Genomic DNA, 24121 nt, shown 5'->3' on the forward strand with positions numbered 1-24121 from the left:
ATGGATTTCAGCAAGGCATTTGATAAGGTACCTCATGCAAGGTTTATTGAGAAAGTAAGGAGGCATGGGATCCAAGGGGACATTGCTTTGTGGATCCAAAAGGCAAAGAGTGGTTGTAGATGGGTCATATTCTGCATGGAGGTCGGTGACCAGTGTGTGCCTCAGGTATCTACTCTTCGTGAGTTTTTATAAATGACCTGGATGGGGAAGTGGAAGGATGGGTTAGTAAGTTTGCTGATGACACAAAGGTTGGAGGTGTTGTGGATATTGTGGAGGGCTGTCAGAGGTAACAGCGGGACATTGATAGGATACAAAACTGGGCTGAGAAGTGGCAGATGGAGTTCAACCCAAATAAGTGTGAGGTGGGTCAAATATGATGGCAGAATATAGTATTAATGGTAAGACTCTCGGCAGTGTGGAAGATCAGAGGAATCTTGTGGTCCCAGTCCATAGGACACCCAAAGCTGCTGCGCAGGTTGACTCTGTGGTTAAGAAAGCATACGGTGCATTGGCCTTCAGCAATCATGGGATTGAGTTTAGGAGCCAAGAGGTAATGTTGCAGCTATATAGGACCCTGGTCAGACCCCACTTGGAGTACTGTGCTCAGTTTTGGTTGCCTCCCTACAAGAAGGATGTGGAAACCATAGAAAGGGTGCAGAGGAGATTTGCAAAGATTTTGCCTAGATTGGGAAGCATGCCTTATGAGAATAGGTTGAGTGAACTCGGCCTTTTCTCCTTGGAGAGACGGAGGATGAGAGATAACCTCATAGAGGTGTATAAGATAATGAGAGGCATTGATCGTGTGGATAGTCAGAGATTTTTTCCCAGGGCTGAAATGGCTAGCACGAGAGGGCACAGTTTTAAGGTACCTGGAAGTAGGTACAGAGGAGATGTCAGGGGTAAATATTTTACGCAGAGAGTGATGAGTGCGTGGAATGGGCTGCCGGCGGTGGTGGAGGTGGATACGATAGGGTCTTTTAAGAGACTCCTGGATCGGTACATGGAGATTAGAAAAATAGAGGGCTGTGGGTAACCCCAGATAATTTCTAAGGTAAGGACATGTTTGGCACAGCTTTGTGGGCCGAAGGGCCTGTATTGTGCTGTAAGTTTTCTATGTTTCTAACCACTACACTACCGTGCGATGGGAATTGAACCCGGGTCACTGGTACTGTAAAGCGTTGTGCTAACCACTACACTACCGTGTGATGGGAATTGAACCCGGGTCACTGGTACTGTAAAGCGTTGTGCTAACCACTACACTAACATGCTGCCCTTAATGATTAATCCATTAATATCATTTCTCTCTTGGATTCTTCTTCCCTCATCACTGTATTCTCTTCACAATTGATATAAAAATATGTAGAGTTATATGGAGGGAAGGGCTAGATTGATCTTGGAGGAGATTTCAAGATCAGTATAATATTGTGAACTGAAGGGCCTGTGCTCTGCTGTAGTGATCTATTTTCTACTGCCTCCCATTTCCCCATCCCACATAGTTTTTCCTGATACGTTGTATCTGTGGTATGATCCTAGTTTGTTTGTCAGCTTGCGTCAGCAGTCCCTGTGTGTCTGGTTCCCTGAAGTCCACTGGGACTCTATTATATTGAGCTGATTGCACTGCTGTAGGGGCAGGTTGAAAGTACATTTATGATTGAAGTATGTATGCAGTATGCAACCCTGAAATTCATCTTCCCCACAGACAGTCAAGAAGCAAAGGGTCACGTAACCAACCTGCCCAAAGAAAAACATCAAACGTCAAACATTCCCTCCTACCCTGTACTAAATATATCACGCAAACAGCAACAAGAACAAATGAGCGAAGACTCAGAGTATAAAATCACTAAATCAAAAGGCATATTTTAGTAAAGTTTAATGCATTTATTGAAATTCAGGGGCACTTTTTAAAAATCTTAGCCCAATTCTGTTATTAATTGAACTAGGCTGGCCTATCTCAGTTTTGCCAATTTTGTTTTGGTTTTCTTGAATAGACTGCATTATAGTGGGAAACTGAAGGTCCTGGCAAAGGGGAACTGTCATGATCTGTCTCATCCTGTCCAAGTAAAACATCTCTCATCTGATGACAGCATGGTATGAACAATGGCTTTGGAGGTCCTCAGCACATATTGTTTTACTGTTGCAATTAAACGAGGCAATGAGCCAACAAGAAACCATAGAGGCGATTATGGAACCAGCTGAGGATGAATCGATAGGCCAGTTGGCTGCAGACTTGTGTTGTTTGTCTTGCCAGGGAGGAGAAGGCCTGTCTGTACTTTCTCGCCTTCCTCACTGACAGGCTGCACATTACATGGTGCCCTGTCTTAGCAGTGACAACATTTCCCTTTCCCTTCTAATCCAGTTTCACTGGGATTTTAAATAACAGTGGATTTTGAATCTGATTCTTGATTGCAAAAGGATGTTGGAGAGGGTTAATGCAGGATGTTTTAAACTTGTACCAGGCTACCCGTCAGACAGATGCAAAATGAAAAAAAAAATTCGCAGGGCGATCTTGTCCCATCTTTCATAGCAACCAAGGAGATCCACCTCCAAGAGGACCACAGCCTTGTTATGGTTCGGAGGCTTGCAGGTCTCAGTTACCTGGAGAAGTACAGTATGTTGACTAGAGTTCAGCTCAGGGCTGACTGGTAAAACAAAATTCTTACCGAAACAGCACTGAAGAATCCTCTACATCTGAGTATAATGGTATTCTTGAGTCTCCATGTGGGACTTGTATGACTGACAGTAGTGAAAACCAGAAGGAAGCTACTGACATGATGAGGGAAGCCCTGGACACTACCAGAGTTGGAGGACCTTCATTACTGCCCTAAACACCAACAGCATAACGGGCAGTAAGTAAGGACATCCACACAGCCCTGTTGCATTTCTATAGCTCTAAATGGGTGACTGCAATGTCTTGGGTTGAGATTCTTGACTGGTTTCATGCTTTCTGGTGCAACCTTGATTCTTTTTTGAAGTATATATAGTTTAAAAATAACAAATCATTTGAATTTTTTTACCTTGTTGAAACACAGGCCACAGTTTTATTTATTTGTTTATTAAGATATGGCGAGGAATTGGCTCTTCGAGCCGCACGGCCCAACAATCTCCAATTTAACCTGCTCAATCACGGGACAGTTTGCAATGGCTAATTAACCTACCAACCAGTATATCTTCAGGCTGCGAGGAAACAGGAGGACCTGGAGGAAACCTACACAATCATGGGGAGAAAGTACAAACTCCTTAGAGACAATGGTGGGAATTGTACCCGGGTCACCTGTACTGTAAAGTGTTGTGCAAACCACTACGTTACTGTGCTGCCCATATTCTCTCAACAACATGTACATAAAAGGCACAAGATAAGATGAGCTAAAACTTTATTTATCCCAAAGGAAATTACTGTTTCAAGTTTGCTCAGTTAGAAATATATACTTTAAAATTACAAAATGTAAGCATTGAGGTACGAAAAAATACAGAATGTGCATTAAGAAGTAATAGTGCAAAATACAGATATGCATTGAAACCATATACTTATCTACTTAATGAAGAGGAGTTGTAGAGTCTTATAGCCACAGGGGGAAAGGATCTCCTGTCGTTCAGTGATGCAGCTGGGTGGAATCAGCCTGTTATTAAAGGTGCTCTTCTGTTTGCTCAGTATACCATGGAGAGGGTGAGAGGGATTGTCCACAATGCTCCAGAGCTTCTGCAGTATCTTCCTCTCAGACACAACCATCAGGGAATCCCGTTCCACCCCCAGAACAGAACCAGCCTTCTAGACATGCTCATCAATCTTACCTTGCTGCCCCAGCAGACCACAGCGTAGATAGAATAGGATGGTGGCCACCACTGAGTTGTAGAACATCTGCAGCATAGTAGTGCAGACGTTGAATGACCGGAGCTACCTTAGAAAGTACAGTCGGCTCTGTCCCCTCTTGTACAGAGCCCCTGTATTTTTAGTGCAGGGGTAGTACTACTGGTGCCATTATATAAGACTGTAACTGATTTAAATTTTAATCCTCTATTCAGTTTCCTGTCTGTATCTGCACTGCCATCTTCCTTAATTGTCTACAAGCTCACTTACTTTTGTTGAATGTACTTCATGATTTGGTTAGCCTTGTATTCAAGATCGGCCAAGCTGAGCAGCATTAAGGATCTAATTTTATTTCAGTTTTTGTTCCCGATTAACACAGAAGTGCAGCATAAAATGTTTCAACTCCACTTGGTCTGGCCATCTGAGGTGACGCCAAGTGTTATTTTGCATCAGCTTTAGGCTCAAGTGTTACTGTAACGGATATTTGTTAAATTGAATTGGTTTATTAATGTCATAACTTCTGAGGTACAGTGGAAGAACCGCACAGGTAATTTCATTGCAACATACAGTACTGTGCAAAAGTCTTAGACACAGGATATCTAAGACTTTTGACCAGTACTGTATTTGCCAACATGAAGGGAGAGTGAGTTGGTAAACCCGATCGGAGCAAAGGATGTTGGGAATAGTGAGGGTGGAGCACTGCAGAAAGGGTGTGTGACAGATGGTAGAGAAGGAGTGTCAAGGGTGGGGAGGGGTGTGGGTGCGGACACCAGGCATCATTTGTTTCCAAACAATTAGTCTATTGATCATTACAGAATGTCTCTCTGGTGCTTCCAGCTCCCTCCCCTCTCCCTTCCCCTTTTCTCAACCATGATTCCCCTCTCCCTGCCCTTTCCTACCCTTAGTCCACAGTAGAGACCCAGATCAGAATCAATACATAAAATTACTACAGTCCTGTGCAAAAGTATTAGGCACCCTAGCTATATATGTGCCTGAGACTTGTGCACAGTACTGTATATAAAGATGGTACAGGTAAAAGAACATAGAGCGTACTCATCACAGAACAGGCCCTTTGGCTCACAATACTCTGCCATCCTTTTAAACCCTTCCATCCTACCTGACCCTCCATTTTCCTATCATCTATGTGCCTGTCCAAGAATTTTTTAAATGCCCCTAATGTATCTGCTACTACCACTACCCCTGGCAGGGCATTCCACATATCCACAACCCTGAGTTTTAAAAAAAAAACATACCTCTGATATTTCCTCCCACCATACTTTTGTCCAATCCCCTTAAAATTATATCCCCTCATATTGGGCATTTCCTTCTTGGGAAAATGTCCCTGTTTTCACCTCAATCTATGTATCTAATCATCTTGTATACCTGTGTCATGTCACCTCCCATCTTCCATTGCTCCAAAGAGAAAAGCTCTAGCTCATAACCTGTCCTCATAAGGTATGCTGTCTAATATAGGCAACATCTGGTAACTTCCTTCTGGACCCTCTCTAAAGCTTCCATATCCTTCTTGTGATGAGGCAACTAGACTGACCACAATACTCCAATTGTGGTCTAACCAAAGTTTTATAGAGCTGCAACATTCTTGAACTCAATCCCCTGACTAATAAAGGCCAACACACCATGACAATCTGACTGAGAAGTCAACCTGATTTGTTCTATTTAGCGGATAACCTGACATGGAGTTGACAGTTTAATCTTCTTATTCAGCGTTGTTGTCAATAAAGTGCCTCCTGACCCATTCCAACTCTTAAGGTAAATTCACTTTGTACTTTCAGAGTGGTTTATTAACAACCCTATCAAATTGTGTGGCTACTTTGAGGAATCTATGAACACGAACCCCAAGGTCCCTCTGTTAGAACACAGAACACAGAACAGTACAGCAGAGGAACATGCCATTCGGCCCACAGTGTTGTGCTGAACCAGTTAAAAAGCAAATCAAAAACACCCAATCACTGATCCCTCCTACCTACACAAGGTCCATAATCACTTCACCTTCCTCACATCTAAATGTCTCTTAAAAGCCTCCAATGTATTTACCTCTACCACCATACCAAGCAGCACATTCCAAACATCCACCAGTCTCTTGAGTAAAAAAACTTACCTCTCACAACCCCTTTGAACCTACCCCCTCTCATCTTCAATGCATGCCCTCTGGTATTAGACATTTCACCCCTGGGAAACAGATACTCTGTCCACTCTATCTATTGCCTCTCATAATATTGTAAAACTTTATCAGATCTTCCCCTCAGCTTCCAACACTCCAGAGGAAACAACGCAAGTTTATCCAGCTTCTCGTGATAGCACATGCCCTCTGTTCCTCCACCCTGCTAAAAATCCTACCATTAACCCTGTATTCTGACTTCATATTCAACTTTCCAAACCTATTGAATATTGAAACACTTAGAATAGATGTGGAGAGGATATTTCCTATAGTGGCGGAGTCTAGGACTAGAGGGCACAGCCTTAGAATAGAGGAACGTTTATTTTGAACAGGTGAGGAGGAATTTTTTTTGCCAAAGGGTGGTGAGTCTGTGGAATTCATTGCCACAGGCAGTGAGTCTGTGGAGGACAAGTCATTGGGTATATTCAGAGTGGAGGTTAATAGGTTCTTGGTTTGCCAGGGTGTCAAAGGAGAAGGCAGAAGAATGTGGTTGAGAGGGAGTTTTTTATAATATAATAAATCAGCCATGATCGAATGGTGGAGCAGACTCATTGCTCCGAATGGACTAACTCTGCTCATAAGTCTTATGGTCTTGTGATCAGTTCGTCAATCACAGCATCAGAAATCATGCTCAGTTCTGACCCTAGATCTCATCTCCGTGGAGTTTGCTTGTTCTCCCTGGGAATGCATGGGTTTCCTCCCATGTCTCAAAATGTGTGTGTGTGGGGGGGGGGTAGGTTAATGGGCCACTGTATATGGTCAATGGTGTTACAGCAAATGGTTGTCTTTGTGGGGGGGGGGGTGTGCAGAGTTGATGGGAATGTGGGGAGAATGAAATGGGATTAATGGACCCTTGATGGTCAGCATGGAATCACTGGGCTGAAAGGCCTATTTTTATGACAATCACTTTTTGCTCCCTTGGAATTTCTTTGAAGGAAATAAAATATTTGAATATTATTTTATTGTTGGTTTCCTCTGCAGGTAATTACGCCATGCATGATCTGGTTAGCAATCTGTCAGGTGGCCAACAAAGACCTGCCAAGAACCTTGAAGAAGACACGATAGTGGCGATACTCAACACTATCCATGAGATTGTGACTGACAGTTCGTCAAATGCAAGGTCCCTCATTCAAGCACAGGGCATTGAAAAGCTGGTGGCAATCAACAAGTCAAGGTGAACTCAATCACTTAAACACTACAGCAGAGAAGCAATCTGATTTGCTCAACAGGAATTTGGCAGCTTTAATGAGTTTCTTCCCATTGTTCTCAAACTCCATCAGCATAACCTTACTTCTCCCTTTCTGACTCGTCCAATCTGCTTTTAAATGTCCATTTAACCTAGCCATTCCGTATCAATGGTTCAATTTAATGGCAGAGAATGTATTCACTATACAACCTGAAATTCTTAGTCTTTGCAGACATTCATGAAGCAGAAAGAAAAACCCAAAGAATGAATGACAGAAAAATGTTAGAACCCCAAACCCTGCTCCCCCTCCCATGCACAAACAGCAGCAAAAGCATCAACCCTCCCCGCATCTTCTCTCCACTTGTTCCAGCAGAAAGCATTAGCCTTCCTCCCACCACCCACCGAGCAATCTCAAACCACCAAAAGACCATGATCTAGAGTCCATCAAAACTACTGTTCATCCCAACACATCAATATCTCTTTCTCACAGAGTTCTGCATTCTATGGGCAAAGAATTTTCTGTCTTGTTGTCTTAATGCTGTCTTGTTTGGCTGTGTTCATAGGGATTATGTATGATTGAGTGATAAACTGCAATTGAATAATTTTCTTTTTGATATCTTAGTCATCATCCTGTTTTGATGATCACACTCCCAGTGCCTTATTCTGTTAGGCAGCTTAAATTTAAATGCATTAGTCTTTCCCTTAAGGAGGAAAAAGAGATGTAGCCTTTAAATCCGTGACTGATGGGTGTTATCATTCTTGTAAATCTTCACTGCAGTCTTTCCAGGCTTCTGTATTTCTCTATTCTATTGTACTTTATAATACCTTCTATAATCTGGTTGCCAGAATTTAGAAAGCATTAAAAAGTACACAGTACCTTAAAAAACCAAAAAAGCACACAGTACTGAAGCTTTATATGGAACACCTCTTACAACTTCTCTTTGTAGAGTCATAGAAAAGTACAGACAAAAATTGTCCCTTTAATCCACCTAGTCCGTGCTGAACCATTTAAAATGCCTCTCTGGGTGTAGGTCCCATTTATCTGCACCAGGACCGTAGCCTTCCATACCTTACTATCCACATACCTGTCCAAACTTCACTTAAATGTTGAAATCGAGCTTGCATGCATCACTTGAGCTAGCAGCTTGTTCCACACGCTCATAACCCCTCCGTAAAATTAAACCCTTGTGCTTATTTTGACTTTTTTAAAACTCTCAGGCCGATTTTGTTGATTTATTTTTCCTCTCAAATCTCTTTGTTCCTCTACCAGATTCTTAATTTCTGAGCAAAAATAGTATTTTTTTTTAACATAGTTGGCATTTGTGCTTGTGAATTATCTGGGAAACTTGAGATATTCTAAGGAATTTACATGTGAATTATTTTTATGAATTTGAAGGCTTTGTTTCTTTTGATGGAGGAATGATAATTATTCTGAAACATCTACAGGCCAAAAGCTCATTTTGTTTAAAAAAAATCCAAATCGATGCATTGAGCTCCTGTCCAATAGTCTGACCAAGATCTTGTTCTAACCTCCATCACTTCTAACAATCTCCTCTAATTTTATGTATTCCTAAAGCTCTGCATGTTTATATAAAATCAAGATGTGTTGCTTTTAAACTTGCTGATGTTGAATACATCTCAGAATTATTTGAAGATAGCAGGATTGAGGATTTACCAGAATTAAATCAAATGACTAATCAACCTAAAATATTGATGTCAGAGATAGAAAGTGCGATTTGGAGTCTAAAGGTCAGAAAGGCAGCCAGTGAAGATAAGATTTCCACTGAAATTCTGAAATCACTTGGTCCGAAGGGAGAAATGAACCTTTTAGTGATATTAAGCAACAGTTATGTGGCAGGAAATCTTCTGGAGGACTTTCTCAAATTGGTATTTATCGGCTTACCAAAAAAGCTGCGGACGATAACATGTAACGAACACAAGACGATAAGCATAATGTCTCACTGTGTCAAGCTACAGTAGAAAATAGTGTTCAGCAGAATGAAAGGTACAATCAGCGATGAAATTGGAGAAATGCAGTTCGGTTTTCGCTAAGGCTCAGGAGCAAGGGAAGGAATATTTGCGATGAGAAACATCATGGAGAGATGCATTGAGGCACAAAAGACCATCTACTTATGCTTTATTGACTATGAAAAGGCTTTTGATAAAGTAAGACACGAGAAAGTAATAGAGGTGCTGAACAAGTACGATCTGGGATGGGAGAATGTGCAGATAATAAGGAACTTGTATTGGAAACAGAAAGCAGTGGTCAGGATAGAAAATGAGCTATCACCATGGGCATGTATTAAACGGGGGGTAAGGCAAGGCTGTGTTGGATCGCCGGATTTGTTCAGCCTCTACGGAGAATGGATTTTTCGGGAATGCGACCATCAGGAGACAGGTATTCCAATTGGAGGCCGGAAGGTGGATAACATCAGGTATGTGGACGACACCGCGTTGTTAGCTGACAGCAAAAGCGAACTGCAAATTATGCTGAATAAAGTGAATGAGAAAAGCCTTGACTAGGGACTAAAAATCAACCCTAAGAAAACGAAATCGATGGTGGTAAGCAAAACAAACACTAAAGAATTATTCATGATGGTATCGTTACAAGTGAATGGACAAGACATTGAACAGGTGCGAAAGTTTGAATATCTTGGCAGTCTTGACAGATGACGGGAGATGTGAAGTTGAGGTCAGAAGGAGAATAGGTATGGCTAAGACCCAGTTCAGGAAACTAAAAGATCTACTATGCAATCGGAAGGTAGACATCCAAAGTAGAATCTGCTTCCTTGAGTGTTACGCATGGTCAGTACTGAGGTATGGATCAGAAGCATGGACCCTGAAGAAGGATGACATGAAAGAAATTGATGCTTTTTGAAATGTGGTGCTCAACATTGAATGTTGAAGATCGGCTAGGTCGAGAAAGTTTCAAATGAGAGGGTTTTGTCTGAAGTTGATGGACCACGGATATTGCTGGAGAAGATTATGAAGTTAAAAGTTGCTTATTGTGAACACGTTACACGGTGAGATAACATCTTGTCGGACTTGCTATATGGAAAGTTGGAGGGAAAGAAAGGAAGAGGAAGGCAAAGAACAACGTGGCTGGATAACATCAAGGATAATGATGATGATATTTAATAAAAGTTATTTTTATCCAAAATGGGTTATAGCCAAATTAGAATTTTAACTGATTGATGGGATCCTTTGCTACTGCAGTGATGAGTCTTGATTTAGCCTTCCTGCATTGAAAGCTTGGCTGCTCAGCGTTTGGCCCCTTTCTGTAATTTTCCAGCACCTTTCAAAAGTTCATTTCATTTCAGAGAATGTATACAGTATACAACTTGACATTTGTACTCTTGACAAGGTTTCTTGTATTGTAGATGTCTGTGAAGAGTTTAAGTTTCAGGTTATATACTATATACATTCTCTGATATTAAAGAGTACAAATCTCAGGCTCATTTTTTTTCTTACCTCTGTTTCTTACAAGCATTTTTCAAGAACAAATGATTGTCCCATAGATACTGAAACAAAGGCAGTTCCAATGTCCAATCCAAGGCTGTTGATCCATATACATTGGACTTGCCTGAGTTTAGATTTAATTTTATAGCACTTAATCGATCTGTATTTATTTGACTTCAACATTTTAGCCAGTCAGTGAGGGAGATGAAGGCTGCAGCCCATGTCTTGCAAACTGTATGGAGCTACAAGGAGTTGAGAAACCCTTTGCATAAAGATGGTTGGAACAAGTCCCACTTTCAGGTATGGGTCATCTTTTGAATGTAACTGAAGCTTTGATTATCCCTGCATGTTTGTGGTGCTGCTTTGGGGGATGGATGAGCTGAGTACAATACACAAGGTTGGTAGCAACTGGCTACAAATTGTGGAGTTATACCATTAGTGTATTATGAACTTATTGATCAGATGCTTCAAGACCCTCTGATAATGTAATGTTTCTGTTTAACGAGCTGTTTGCACTACATTAAAGATTTAGCTTTATTTGTCACGTTGAAACGTCGAAGCAGGATGAAACGCATCTTTTGTGCCAATGACCAACACTGTCCGAGGATGTGTGTCTTTGGAATGTGGGATGAAACCAGAGCACCCGGAGGAAACCCACACGGTCACAGGGAGAACATACAAAATCCTTACAGGCAGCAGCAGGAATTGAACCCTACTTGGCGACTGGTTGCACTGTAGAGCATTAAACTTGAACTTATTTGTAGCAAGGTCTACAATCCCCTTATTTAACCCACCTCTAAAATCCCTTGTTTGACTTGTATTATCTAAATAAAAAAATCTCTGCGTTCCAAGACATGAGGGCATAGGTGATATAAATATAAAAATGAATGTGCTGGAAATTCTCTGCAAATCAGACAGCAATAGTAAGAGGAAAATACAGTTAATGTGTCAGGTCATGGACCAATCATCAGAATGAGAAATATTTGCCATGAATTTGTATGAATGTATTTTGAATCTGACTGGCTGATAGTGTAGTGACATCTGCACTGGACTTTTGAGGCAAGTAGTCATGGGTTCGAATCTGGCTGGCTCCTTGATCACTTTCTATCTATGTTGTGTTGAGGATTGAGCTAGCAGCTTGGCCTCATCAAAAGTAAAAAAGACAAATGTTGAAGAAATGGCAAGGTTGCCTGCCGCCTGATGCACCATTAAGCACAGAGAGGAATGTCAATTTTGAATCTGAACAGAAGATTTGTTTTGATGCCAGCTCGAGGTACAGGCAAATTATTAGGAATGATTTTAAATGTGATGTCAAGGGTTCCACGTCACACCTTTGGCAAACACTTAGTCTAAACAGGATGTGCTAAAGACACACAGCATCTGGCAAAGGGTCTTTGACCTGAAACATACTCTGTTTCTTCCTTTAGACAAGATACCTGATCAGCCGAGTATTTTCAACATTTTCTATCTTTATTTTGGATCTTAACACATGCAGTTCTTTGATTTTAATCATTTAAGTGGTAGTTGGCAGCTGTTGGCATGAAATTGGGAACAGAAAAAATAATTTTAATCTCTGAATTAAAGAAGCCTGGGATTTGTGTCAGAGCCAATACTATGTAATGTTGTAATATATTCAAATAATTTTGAATAATTCAGAAATTTGTGATAAACACAAGAAAGTCTGCAGATGCTGGAAATCCAAATCCACGAGCATGCACACACAGGCAAAAAGCTGGAGAAACTCAGAAGGTCAGGAAAAGAATAAACAGTTGATGTTTCAGGAGAGACCCTTCATTAGCAATTTGTAATCCCTGGGTTGGTGTTGATGTTGATGTGTTTCTCACCTGTTCAGAAAAATTGGATTCCCAATAGGATCGTAATGTGACTTCAACCATCCGGAGATCTCTTCTTGTTCTGAGAGATTGGGTGTGTGCCAATAAATCAGTGCTCCAATTCTTACTGATGTCTACAAACTGGTTCCTTACAGAATATGTGAATATACAATCTGTTGGAGGAACCCTGGTGGATTGAGCAGCATCTGTGGGAGGAAAGAAATTGTTATCGTTTCTGATCGGCAGGCTTTTGACTCAAAACATTGACAATTTCTTTCCTCCCCGAGTTCCTCCGGCAGAATTTGCTCTTCTGGATTGCAGCATTTGTTGTGTCACCATGTGTATATTTCAATTAGACAATATTCTGCCCTTCAGCCAAGTGCTAGCTCCCTATGTTTCAGACTTGGATTATTGGTTCATCATTAGTGTGTGCCTGGCACATGTGAAACCATAAATAAAACAGATTTTTAAGGTGTTTTTGTTGGATAAGTGAGATTCTTAAACTTCTTTCATTTTTACTATATATAGCCAAATGTGACTACGCTTCCCAAAGGAGCTAAAACTGGTGGAAAGTCAAGTGGTTATGATGACAGCACCCTGCCATTAATTGAAAGGAACCAGAAAGATGGTGAGAGTCAATTGCCAGCCATTTAAGTATCGTTCTGTCTCTGTTTTATCTGTTGATTTTTGCAGTCTGCCTGCAATTTGGTTTTGAATTTTGGAAAATGGTACATCTTAAAAACAGAATTCAGTCGCATAACTGTCAGCCAGTGAGTTGTTAGAGAGGTTGGGGCGTGGGGGGGGGGAACGCATGATTGATGGCAAAGACCTGTTTCTTGACAAACCAAATCAATTTACTCATTAACTTTAGAGGACACTTCTCAATAAAAGTAGTGTAATATTTTTCAATGAAATTTAGTGAGTCGGGGATGATTATGAATGAATTAAGTAGATGGAATCAGTCTGAGTCACTTGCAGCAATGCAGATTTGATTGACAAAAATTTCCCTGTCTTTTATTTATTTGTTTATTTATTAAGATACAATGTAGAACAGACCCTTCTGGCCTTCGAGTCGCGCTGCCTGACAACCCCTTGATTTAATCCTAGCCTAACCATGGCACAACTTACAATGACCAAATAACTTACCAACCAGTAGGTCTTTGGACTGTGGGAGGAAACCAGAGCACCCAGAAGAAACCCGCGCAGTCACGGGGAGAACGTACAAACTCCTTACAGGCAGTAGTGGGAATTGAACCAGGGTCACCTGTACTGTAAAGTGTTGTGCTAACTACTACGCTACCATGCCTGACCCTTCTGTTCTGAGTAGTATTGTCACTCTGAGGTCTATTAAATATCACCCATTAATAAACTTTACCAATAATTTTATGTATTTGTATTAAATTGGCAGAAACTTCTTTCTAGATCATTGCCTTCCTACGCAATACGCTAGCCATTTATCTGTGAATGTCACCCTGTTGTTGAGGAACTTCAGCTGTTACGTAACCGGCACAATGAATATCAATCGAGACTGGTTATATAAAAATAACCAAACATTTATTAAGCATGGATAAACGATAAGGTAAAAAAAAACAAACAAAAACTTTAACCAGAAGTTAACCGATATGCAGTCGTTCAACGAATCAACACTCGGCTCTGGTTCTTAAAGCGTTAAATGCGAAAACAGTTCTTAAAGCGATACAGTCAGATATAGTTCTTAAAACGATAAATTCAAAAGTCCAACAGATTTACACGTTCAATTGGGGAGAGACTTCTCTGGAGAAGGATTTTTTCACAGACGTAACTTTCCTGCTGGTTCTGTCCATAGAATCCACGTGGAGGTAAATAAACAGTTTAAAACAACTGACCTTAAATTCTTTTAGAGAGAGAGCGCAAACCGTTGCATGAACTCATTGCTGTTTTGGCAAGAGTTATCTCCGATGCAGGTTGCTACTCCAGCGAAAACTCAATAAGGTCGATCCTTTATTAAACTGCCAAACGATGCCGACTTCGCTCGATCCCTCGATCCTGCACTTTGATAAATTCTTCACTCTCCCTTCTAATGTTGGAATTGAGGAAATCAACACATCTAGCCAAAAATTTCTGGTCCAATAATGTGGGCTCTTGCAACAGAACGCACAACCATTTTAAAAATGAAACTGCGTCACAAAAACAAACACGCAACAGAAATGGAGATACAGCACGTTCTACCTGGAAATCTACAAACTAAAAAAACCCACTGCGTCATCTGGGTTGACCCTTAGATAGTCATGATGCACATGTCATCACGTGACCTCACATCGGTGGGAAAATCACATCAGGTGACCTCCAAAAGACCATTACATCATTCTCACAGAAAAAAACAGACCTCCTTGAGCATATAACACAACTGACTCAGTCAAAGTGTTCAAAGTAAATTTATTATTAAACTACATACATGTCACCATATACTAATTTGCAGTTCAATTTTTTGAAAGCATTTATATAAAAAAAAGAAATACTATAGAATTTATGAAAAACTATACATAAAGACTGGCAAACAGTCTGCCAGTTTATCAGAGTCCATTTGATTCTGGGACACTGCCGTCACAAGTAATGATTGTGCAGTTCCCTTATAACAAGCAATATCCAACGCCTTCTCATAATCAGCAAAGGAAACTGCAAGTGAGTCTGAATCAGTACTTATTAAATTAAATAAGTAGTGCAAAAATGAGTGCAAAAAAGGGGGAAAAAAAACAAAGTGTACATAGGTTCAGTTGATTCAGAAATCGGATGGCAGAGGGGAAGAAGCTGTTCTTGAATTGTTGAGTGTGTGTCTTCAGGCTCCTGTATTTCCTTCCTGATGGTAGCAATGAGAAGAGGGCATGTCCTGGGTGATGAGGGTCCTTAATGATGGATGCTGCTTTTTTTTTGAGGCATCTCCTTTTGAAGATGACTATCTGAGGCCTCCGTCGGTCAAAGTTGGCCATGTTTACTGCATCCTAGCTGTCTAGATATGCAGGCCTGGACAGTACAATATCAAGAGCAAGCTATTGCCCATGTAGCAAGCTCCCCCTTCTCCACGCAACTGATGACTGATGAACCCACAGGAACAGCAGAGACTGATGCAGTTTGGTACCAGTAGTGTCACAGGAGTTGCCAGTCAGCATTGAACTCAATGTAGGACTACCTTAGGGACTCCAGCTCTGGGTCTTTCCCTTGAAGTTTATTCCCTAAGCCTTCCCCATGAGTGGGTATAGCCTTAAGGCAGCGGAGGTTTGAGATCAGAGTTTTCCTTCTGGATGAGCTGCCAACCACAGCTGATGAGCCCCATCTGCCCAAAGCAACTGGTTTTAAGATGCCAGGAACTCACCTCTGCCTCTTCAGTCAGGAGAAATGGTTCTGCTGGGCTTAATAGCTAAGCCACACATGAAGGCCAGGAGCTGGATTTGGATGTCAGAGGCTATTTGAGGCCTGTGGCATTGGAGCATTTAATAGGTAGTGGGAACTTGCCCTCATTACCACCCCTAGCTATAGCGACCTTAAGGAACCACGCCTATTGAAGATGAGTATTTCCTTCTAAGTCCCAAGAACTATGGATGGGGATTTGGATCCTGGCTGACGGAGGATCAGGTAGACTCAGCCCCCCGATCGTGCTCCACCTTTTGCCTGGAACTTGGCAACAGACCTGGAATGATAAATGTGCTTGTTTCTGTTATTTAATAAACCTTGAGCTTACAGAGGGTGTGTCCAGGTCTGCGACAGATAAGCCTCCAGTCACAGCATGCGCAGTTCTGCCCCTGTTGTAGAAGAAACTGCAATTTGCTGTTCAACTTGTGTGAATTTTAGAATCAAAAACATGAGAACTTCTGTCGATGCTGGAAATCCAAAGAAACACACAAATTGCTGAAGGAACTCAGCAGGTCAAGCAGCATATATGGAAATGAATAAACTGTTGACATTAGGACTTTCCAGTCCTGAAGAAGTGTCTTGGCCCAGATCATCAACTGTTTGTTCATTTCCATAGATGTTGTCTGACCTGCTGAGTTTCTCCAGCATTTTATGTGCATTATTTTAGAATCAAGCTGGTTTCCAGTGTTAGTTTGAAATTTTAATGAAGCATTTGATTGGAGCAAAGTTCCATGTTGAACTGTCTTCTTTAATATTTAAGGGTTGTTTTCCCTTCCAATTTCCCAAAGAACTTCAGTGAAGAGGCAATTAGTTTCTCAAGTTCAGCCATTGTTGCTCCATAACCTTGTACTAGACAGTCAACTAAACTTTTCAATGTTATTACTTTGCAACTTAGTTCTGCAAGAATCTAACCCACTTACAAGGGAAGTTAAAGAAGAAGTGAGGTTCTTCTTGTTGTGTTAGCAGTCTTCTGGACCCCTATCGACATGAAGCTCAAATGTGTTTTTACTTAGTCCAGTGAAATGACGATATCCTGCTTAGGAAGAATAAAACATTTTTGCTTGGCTCATTGCCATTTCAGTTTGTCTATTGGCAAGTTTTGAATCTGTCTTCGACCAAAATCACTGAATGAACGAAATTTTCATATTTCCATATTTTCTAAATGGGAGCAAATTCCAAAATCGGAGGTGCAAAGGGACTTGGGAGTCCTTGTGCAGGATTCCCTAAAGGTTTACTTGCAAGCTGAGTTAGTAGTTCATTTGTTTGTTATGTGCCATATCATGTGATGTGGGCAATCCTGGTCTTTCCATGACCATGATAGTTCTTGGAAATTTTTATTACAGAAATATTTGCCATTGTCTTCATAAGACGGGTGACCACAGCCAATATCAATACCCTTCAGAGATTGTCTGCTTGGCATCAGTGGTCGCATAACCAGGAATCGTGATATGCACCTTCCACCACCTGCTCCCTTGGCTTCACGTGACCCTGATCAGTGGTGGAGGTGGGGGGGGGGGCTAAGCAGGTGCTACACCTTGCCCAAGGGTGACCTGCGGAGGGAAGGAGCGCCTTACACTTCCTGTGGTAAAGACATATCTCTACCCCACCACCCTGGGTTGGGAGTAATGAAGGCAAATACAATATTATCATTCATGTAGAATATAAAAGCAAGGATGTAAAGCCTAGATGAAGTGGATGTGGAGATGATGTTCCCAATAGTAGGAGAGTCTAGGACTGGAGGACACAGTTTCAGAATAGAACACAGATGGGGAGGAATTTCTTCAACCAGATGGTGGCAAGTACGTGGAATTCATTGCCACAAATCAAACTTGAAAGGCCAAGACTTTAGGTATCTTTAAAGTGGTTCTTGATCAATGGGGGTATCAAAGATCATGAGACAAATGCAGGAACATGTGAGTGAGAGGGAAAGTAAATCAGCCATGGCAGAACAGACTGGATGGGCTGAATGCCTACTTCTGCTCCTATGTCTTAGCAAAAAAATCTTAAATTTACAGATACTATAATTGGAGCTGAGACCATGTTTGAAAAACATTGTACTTTCAGTTGGTACTCCGACCTTGGAGAGTGCGTAATGTAGATTTATTGGAAGGATGTCTGGACTTCAAAGGAAAGATTATTAGAAAAGTCTTGACACTAAAATTTAGAAAATTTATGGATGATTTGTTATTTTGAGATGATTAAGAGGAGAGAAATTATTTGTGGGTAACACACATAAAATGCTGGAGGAGCTCAGCAGGCCAGGCAGCATCCACGGAAAAAAGTAAACAGTCGCTATTTGGGCCAAGACACTTCATCAGGACCTTCACCTTCTTGGAGTCAGAAAGAAGTACAGCATGGAATCAGGCCCTTCTGCCCATCTAATACAGCATGGAATCAGGCCCTTCCGCCCATCTAATCCATGGCAAAACCATTTAAACAGCTTTCTCTCATGGACTTGCACCAGAGCCCTCCATACCCCTGCTAACCATGTATGGCCCTATCTACATGTGATGCCACTTTCAATGAATTATGGACCTTTGTTTTACCATATTTTTCAGTGCCCTACCATTCACTGTGTAAGACCTACTCTGGTTGGTCCTACTGAAGGCAACACCTCACACTTGTCTGTATTAAATTCCATCTGCAATTTTTCAGCTCATTTTTCCAGCTGATGAAGGCCTCTCTGCAAGCCATGATAGCCTTCCTCACTATCCAACACACCCCTACACTTGGTGTCATCCACAGATTTGATGATCCAGTTAACTACATTATCATCCAGAGCATTGATAAAGATGACAAGCAGCAATGAACCCAGTACCGATCCTTGTGGTACCCCACTAATCACAGGCCTCCAGTCAGAAAGACAACCCTCTACTATCACTCTCTGGCTTCTCCCACAAAGCCAATGTCTAATCCAATTTACTACCTCAGCTTGAATGCTGAACGACTGAATCCTCTTGACCAGCTTCCCAAGCAGGACCCTGTCAAATACCTTACTAAAGTCCAAGTAGACAACATCCACTACCTTGCCTTTATCCACGTTCCTGGTAACTTCCTCAAAAAAACACCTATAAGATTGGCTAGACATGACCTACCACGCAAGAAGCCCTGATGACTATCCTTAATCGGTCCATGTCTATCCAAATACTTGTACATCCAGTCCCTTAGAACACCTTCCGATAACTTTCCCACAACTGATGTTGGACTCACCGGCCTATACTTTCCTGGTTTATGTTTAGAGCCTTTTCGTATAGTGGAACAACATTGGCCATCCTGCAATCCTCTAGTACCTCTCCTGTCGGTAAGAATTATTTAAATATCTCTGCTAGGGCTCTGGCAATTTCTGCACTTGCCTCCCATAGGGTCCAAGGGAAAACCTTGTCAGGCCCTGGGGATTTAACCACTCTGATTTACCTCAGGGTAGTAAACACCTCCTCCTCTGTGATCTGTACAGGGTCCATGAAGTTGGTGCCACTTTGCCTCAGTTCTGTAGGCTTTATGTCAGTCTCCTGAGTAAGTACAGATGCAAAGAATTCATTTAAGATCCCCCCCCCCCCAGTTTTGGCTACACACATGGATTATCAATCTGATTTTCCAGAGGGCCAGTTTGTCCTTTGCAATCCTTTTGCTCTAAAAATAACTGTGGAATCCCTTAGGATTCTCCCCCACCTTGTCTGCTAAGGCAACTTCATGCCTCCTTTTAGCCTTCCTGATTTCTTTCTGAAGAGTTCTCTTGCATTTCTTATACTTTTCAAATACCTGTTCCCATTTGCCTAGACCTGCTATACCCTTTTTTCTCTTAACCAGAGTCTCAATAGCTATTGAAAACCAAGATTCCCCACACTTGTTATCTTTACCTTTTATTCTGACAGACACATACAAGCTTTGTACACTCAAGATTTCGTTTTTGAAGACTTCTCACTTACCAAGTACACCTTTACCAGAAAACAGCCTGTCCCAAACCACACTTGCCAGATCATTTCTGATACCATAAATATTGGCCTTTCTCCATTTTAGAATCTCAATCCGTGGACCAGACCTATCTTTTTGCATATTTACTTTGAAACTAATGACATTGTGGTCACTGGATGCAAAGTGGTTCCCTACACAAACTTCTGTTACCTGCCCTGTCTCAGTCCATCATAGCAACTCCAGTATTGCACATTCTCTCGATGGGACTTTTATGTGCTGATGAAGGAAACTTTCCTGAACACATTTGACAAACTCTATCCCATCTAGTCCCTTTTACAGTATGGGATTCCCAGTGAAAAGTTAGAATCACCTACTACAACCTTATGTTTCTTGCAACAGTTTGCGATCTCTCTAAATCCCTAGGACTGTAGGATAATCTGTAATATAGCCCCATTAACATGGTCATACCTTTCAGTTCCACCCATAACACCTCACTTGTCGAGTACTCCAGCCTGTTCTGACGGAGCACTGCTGTGACACTTTCCCTGACTAGTAACACCCCTCCTGCTTTAATCCCTCCCTGGAATATTGAGCTGCCAGTCCTGACCCTCATGCAACCAAGTCACACTAATAGATACAATATCATCTCATTGCTGCCATCAGGAAGGAGGCACAGAGGCCTGAAGACACACGCTCAACTATTCAGGAACAGCTTCTTCTCCTCTGTCATCCAGTTTCTGAATAGACATTGCATGAGCTTTTTGTTTCCTATTTTTTGCACTACTCATTTTTTTAAACTATTTTATATGTACTATAATTTAGTTTTCTCTATTATCATGTATTGCATTGAACTGCTGCTGCAAAGTTAATAAATTTCACAATGTGTACCGGTGATATTAAACCTGATTCTGATTCTGATTCTGAAGTAGACACCAGGGACATGAATGTGAAATGAGCTTAGTATCAAAATGGGGTTTGAGCATTATTTTAATGCAAGGACCAAAACAGAATGCGAAAGGCATTTTTGGGAGAATGGCCGATGTTGGGAGAGTGACAGGATGAAAAAAGTGTTGGATGGAATCCCTACACCAGGGGTTCCCAACCCCCTTTATGCCACGGACCATACCATTTAGCAAAGGAACCCTTGCCCTCGGAATACCAGAGGGTGACCACCTGTAATGAGATGTAAATTGAGCAGCCTTTTGTAACTGCATGCCTACAGCCCAGGATGTATTTTGCTGCAGTTCTGGGGCAAACTTGGCATTTACAATGTGAATACCTTCAATGTAAGGTCACCTCTCAGGCTTACTAACAGTGACTCAGACTCTGTTCTCCCATAGCTACCCAAGGAAGGAAAACCATTTACATAATTATTGTTTATTAGTGATAATGTTTTAATCTGTTTTAAATATCACCAGCAGATGGTCCAATTATTTTAAATTATTTATTTATTTTTATTTGTTTTTGAGTGTGTTGGAATGACAGTTCTGTGACACCTTGAAGTAAATTTAGAAGTGAGGCAGCTATTAGGCCATAGAGTTCTTGATGAGTTGTATTTAATGAATGAGGTAAATGTAGTTATCTACCCAAAGGGTAGACATTGACTTTCCTTCATCCATCAAAGAGGAAAGATAAAGATTAGCTTTGTTAATCACATGTACATTGACACTTGGACACATACAGTGAAATGCATCATTTGCATTGTCAAATCAGCAAAGAACCCGGGCAGCCTGCAAGGGTCACTACACCAACATGTCATGTCCACAATTTACTAACCCTAATTCTAACTGTTCATCTTTGGAATACGAGAGAAAGCCAGAATACCTCATGGAAACCCATGTGGTCATGGGGAGATGTATTTAAAAAGAACTTCCAGGCAGTGGCGGGATCTGAACTCTATAAGTGGTCACTGGCGCTGCAAAGCGATCTCACTAACCACTACGCTAGCAGCCACAATAAAACTTGTATTGGTAATGCTGTACAGTTGAGGAAGCAGATTAGTTGCAGTTGTCTAAACAAAGGGAAAGAAATGCACAAACCTCCTATTGTCTGCCAATTGTGGAAAGGTATTACTCAGAAAGACAAAAAAATAAACCCTGTGAAGGTGGAATAAAGTTTACAGGCAGGAATAAGCAGTGAGTTTGTTTTTGAATTTGTGATTAAGGGTATTTCCCGTTCTTTCTCTGTATCAAGCCATGCTTTCGAAACAAATTTGTGATTGCCACGTATTTCTGAACAGACTAAACTATTTGAACTGTCAGATTCTTAGAACCTCAGAAATGCCCTGCAGTTCCTCAAGGTTTTGACATGGGATGCTGGAAGTTTACTGGCTTCAGCAAAGCACATAGCTTTTTTCCATACTAGGAGCCTCATGGTCAGTTCTGTTTTTAGGTAACAAATGGTCTGGTGAAATGATACCCATGGAACAGTTTGGTCCAGGTAAATATGGCTTTGAATTCCTCTTGCTCTTGTCCTCAAGAATTCCTCTTGCTTGTGTTCCTCATGTCCATGCTTTAAGCAGGCAGAAATGATCTTTCAGCACCTAATCTCTAAGGCAAGCATGCATTTTATTCATCTCAATGGCTGTATTTTAATTTGGCCCCAAATAAATAAGCTAACAAATATTTTGCTTTAATTTGAGATGGAGTCCTCTGTAAGTGATTGAAATTCCCTAATTAGAGCTCAGATATTTTAGGGTGTGGTCTGTTTTCAATTTACATTGCAGTGTTTGAAGTAGCTACAGGAGCATTTCAAAGCAGTTCAACTGCGCCCTCTGGCTGTGAAATAAGGTACTGCAATAAGCTGTGATACAACATAAAGGGCAGATAGATCCAACACACTCCAGGTATTGAGATCTGAAGGAAAAAAATAACTCAGGAAATGTTTAGAACATAAAACAGTATCTGTAGACAGGTGCACAGTTAACATTTCAGGTGGAGAACCATTGATCAAGTTTTCCTATAGCACTTTCTAACTAAGCTTGGAAAATAGATAAAGTGGCAAATTATTTTGACTTGTCACTTTAGGTTTGGACTAAGTACTTTGTAATATGTTGAATTCCACTGATTGTATTGATCTGTACTTCAGACTTTTATTTAGCGATTCGGCACAATAACAGGTCCTTCTGGTCCTGCGAGCCTGCAACACCTGTTTACACCCATGTGACCAATTAATGTACTAACCCATACACCTTTGGAATATAGAAGGATTTGAACACCCAGAGGAAACCCAGTGGTCACAGGGTGAACATACAAGCTCCTTAAGGGCAGCAGCAGAATTGAACCCGGATCACTGGTGTTGAAATAGTGTTACTTTCATAATATCTTGTCTGAGAATTTTTCTACAATGGGCATTTTGATATCCTAAGACTTAGTGTATTATGTCCATCAGATGACTACAATATCCTTATATAAGACGTAGGAGCAGAATTCGGCATTTTGGTCCATTGAGTCTGCTCCACCATTTGATCATGGCTGATTATTTTCCTTTCCCTGCCTTCACCCCATAATCTTCGACACCCTTACTAATTAAGTTCCCATCGACTTCTGCTTTATATGTACCCAATGACTGGACTGCACAACTGCCTGTGGCAATGAATTCCACAGATTCGCTACTCTCTGGCATTCTATCCCTGCCTCTTTCTTATATGTGGCTTAACTAATTTTGGTCAAAATCTGGGGAGCAGGGGCGGTGGTGCCTTAGTTATTTCATCGTTTTCACATGCACTGGGTGCTAAGCCTTAACTGGATGCGAATTTGTCTGGTTTCTTTGTTTTAACTGAAAATGTGACGTTCTTTTTGATATAAACAGCACTGGATGACAAATTAATTCTTATAGTGAAGAATGCCATTGACTTGCTATTTGAATTAAATATTTGTCACCACAGATACATATTCTACTCTGGATCAGAGCGAGAAAGAGCGCAAGTACAAGACTACGGATATTTCTGGGGACGCCTTTGAGCGGCAGCCATTGCGGGTAGGCTTCATTACAGTCTTCCAATGCAATGAATTAAAATGCTGTCACACATAGGAGGCAGGTCTTGTTGGGACAATCATTTCAACATTGCCTTTGTATCATGTTTTGTTGGTAATGGCTGTTGTTTATGACATCTGTTTGTAAAAGCAGTTCTGAAGGGAATAATGACTCTTGTTTTCAGTGTCATAGTTGGTGATAACCTCTGTGCTTTATCTGCTTTCTCGTTCCCTTACAAATCTCTTATCCTGCAGTTATCCTTTCTGCGTTTAATTCGTTAGCTATTTGCATGAATGTTTAATGTTTCCTCATTCAGAACAATGTTTAAGTGTGTGCATAAATTTTGCATGAACTGCATCCTCAGTTTGCTCCAGAAATGTCAAGGC

At 41.2% G+C, this 24121-nt stretch overlaps 1 protein-coding gene across 5 annotated transcripts in view; it reads left to right on the forward strand.

The window, feature by feature from the left end:
- arvcfb (ARVCF delta catenin family member b) overlaps positions 1-24121 on the forward strand; it is a 508908-nt gene that overhangs the window by 471516 nt on the left and 13271 nt on the right. For all 5 annotated transcript variants that reach the window (XM_063074131.1, XM_063074134.1, XM_063074130.1 and 2 more), the window contains 5 exons: positions 6966-7158; positions 10818-10929; positions 12990-13089; positions 22152-22199; positions 23647-23738. In XM_063074131.1, coding sequence (XP_062930201.1) covers positions 6966-7158; positions 10818-10929; positions 12990-13089; positions 22152-22199; positions 23647-23738 — 545 coding nt within the window. The remainder of the gene's footprint in view (positions 1-6965; positions 7159-10817; positions 10930-12989; positions 13090-22151; positions 22200-23646; positions 23739-24121) is intronic.

This window comes from Mobula hypostoma, chromosome 21, assembly GCF_963921235.1.
Source record: "Mobula hypostoma chromosome 21, sMobHyp1.1, whole genome shotgun sequence".
NCBI lineage: Eukaryota > Metazoa > Chordata > Chondrichthyes > Myliobatiformes > Myliobatidae > Mobula > Mobula hypostoma.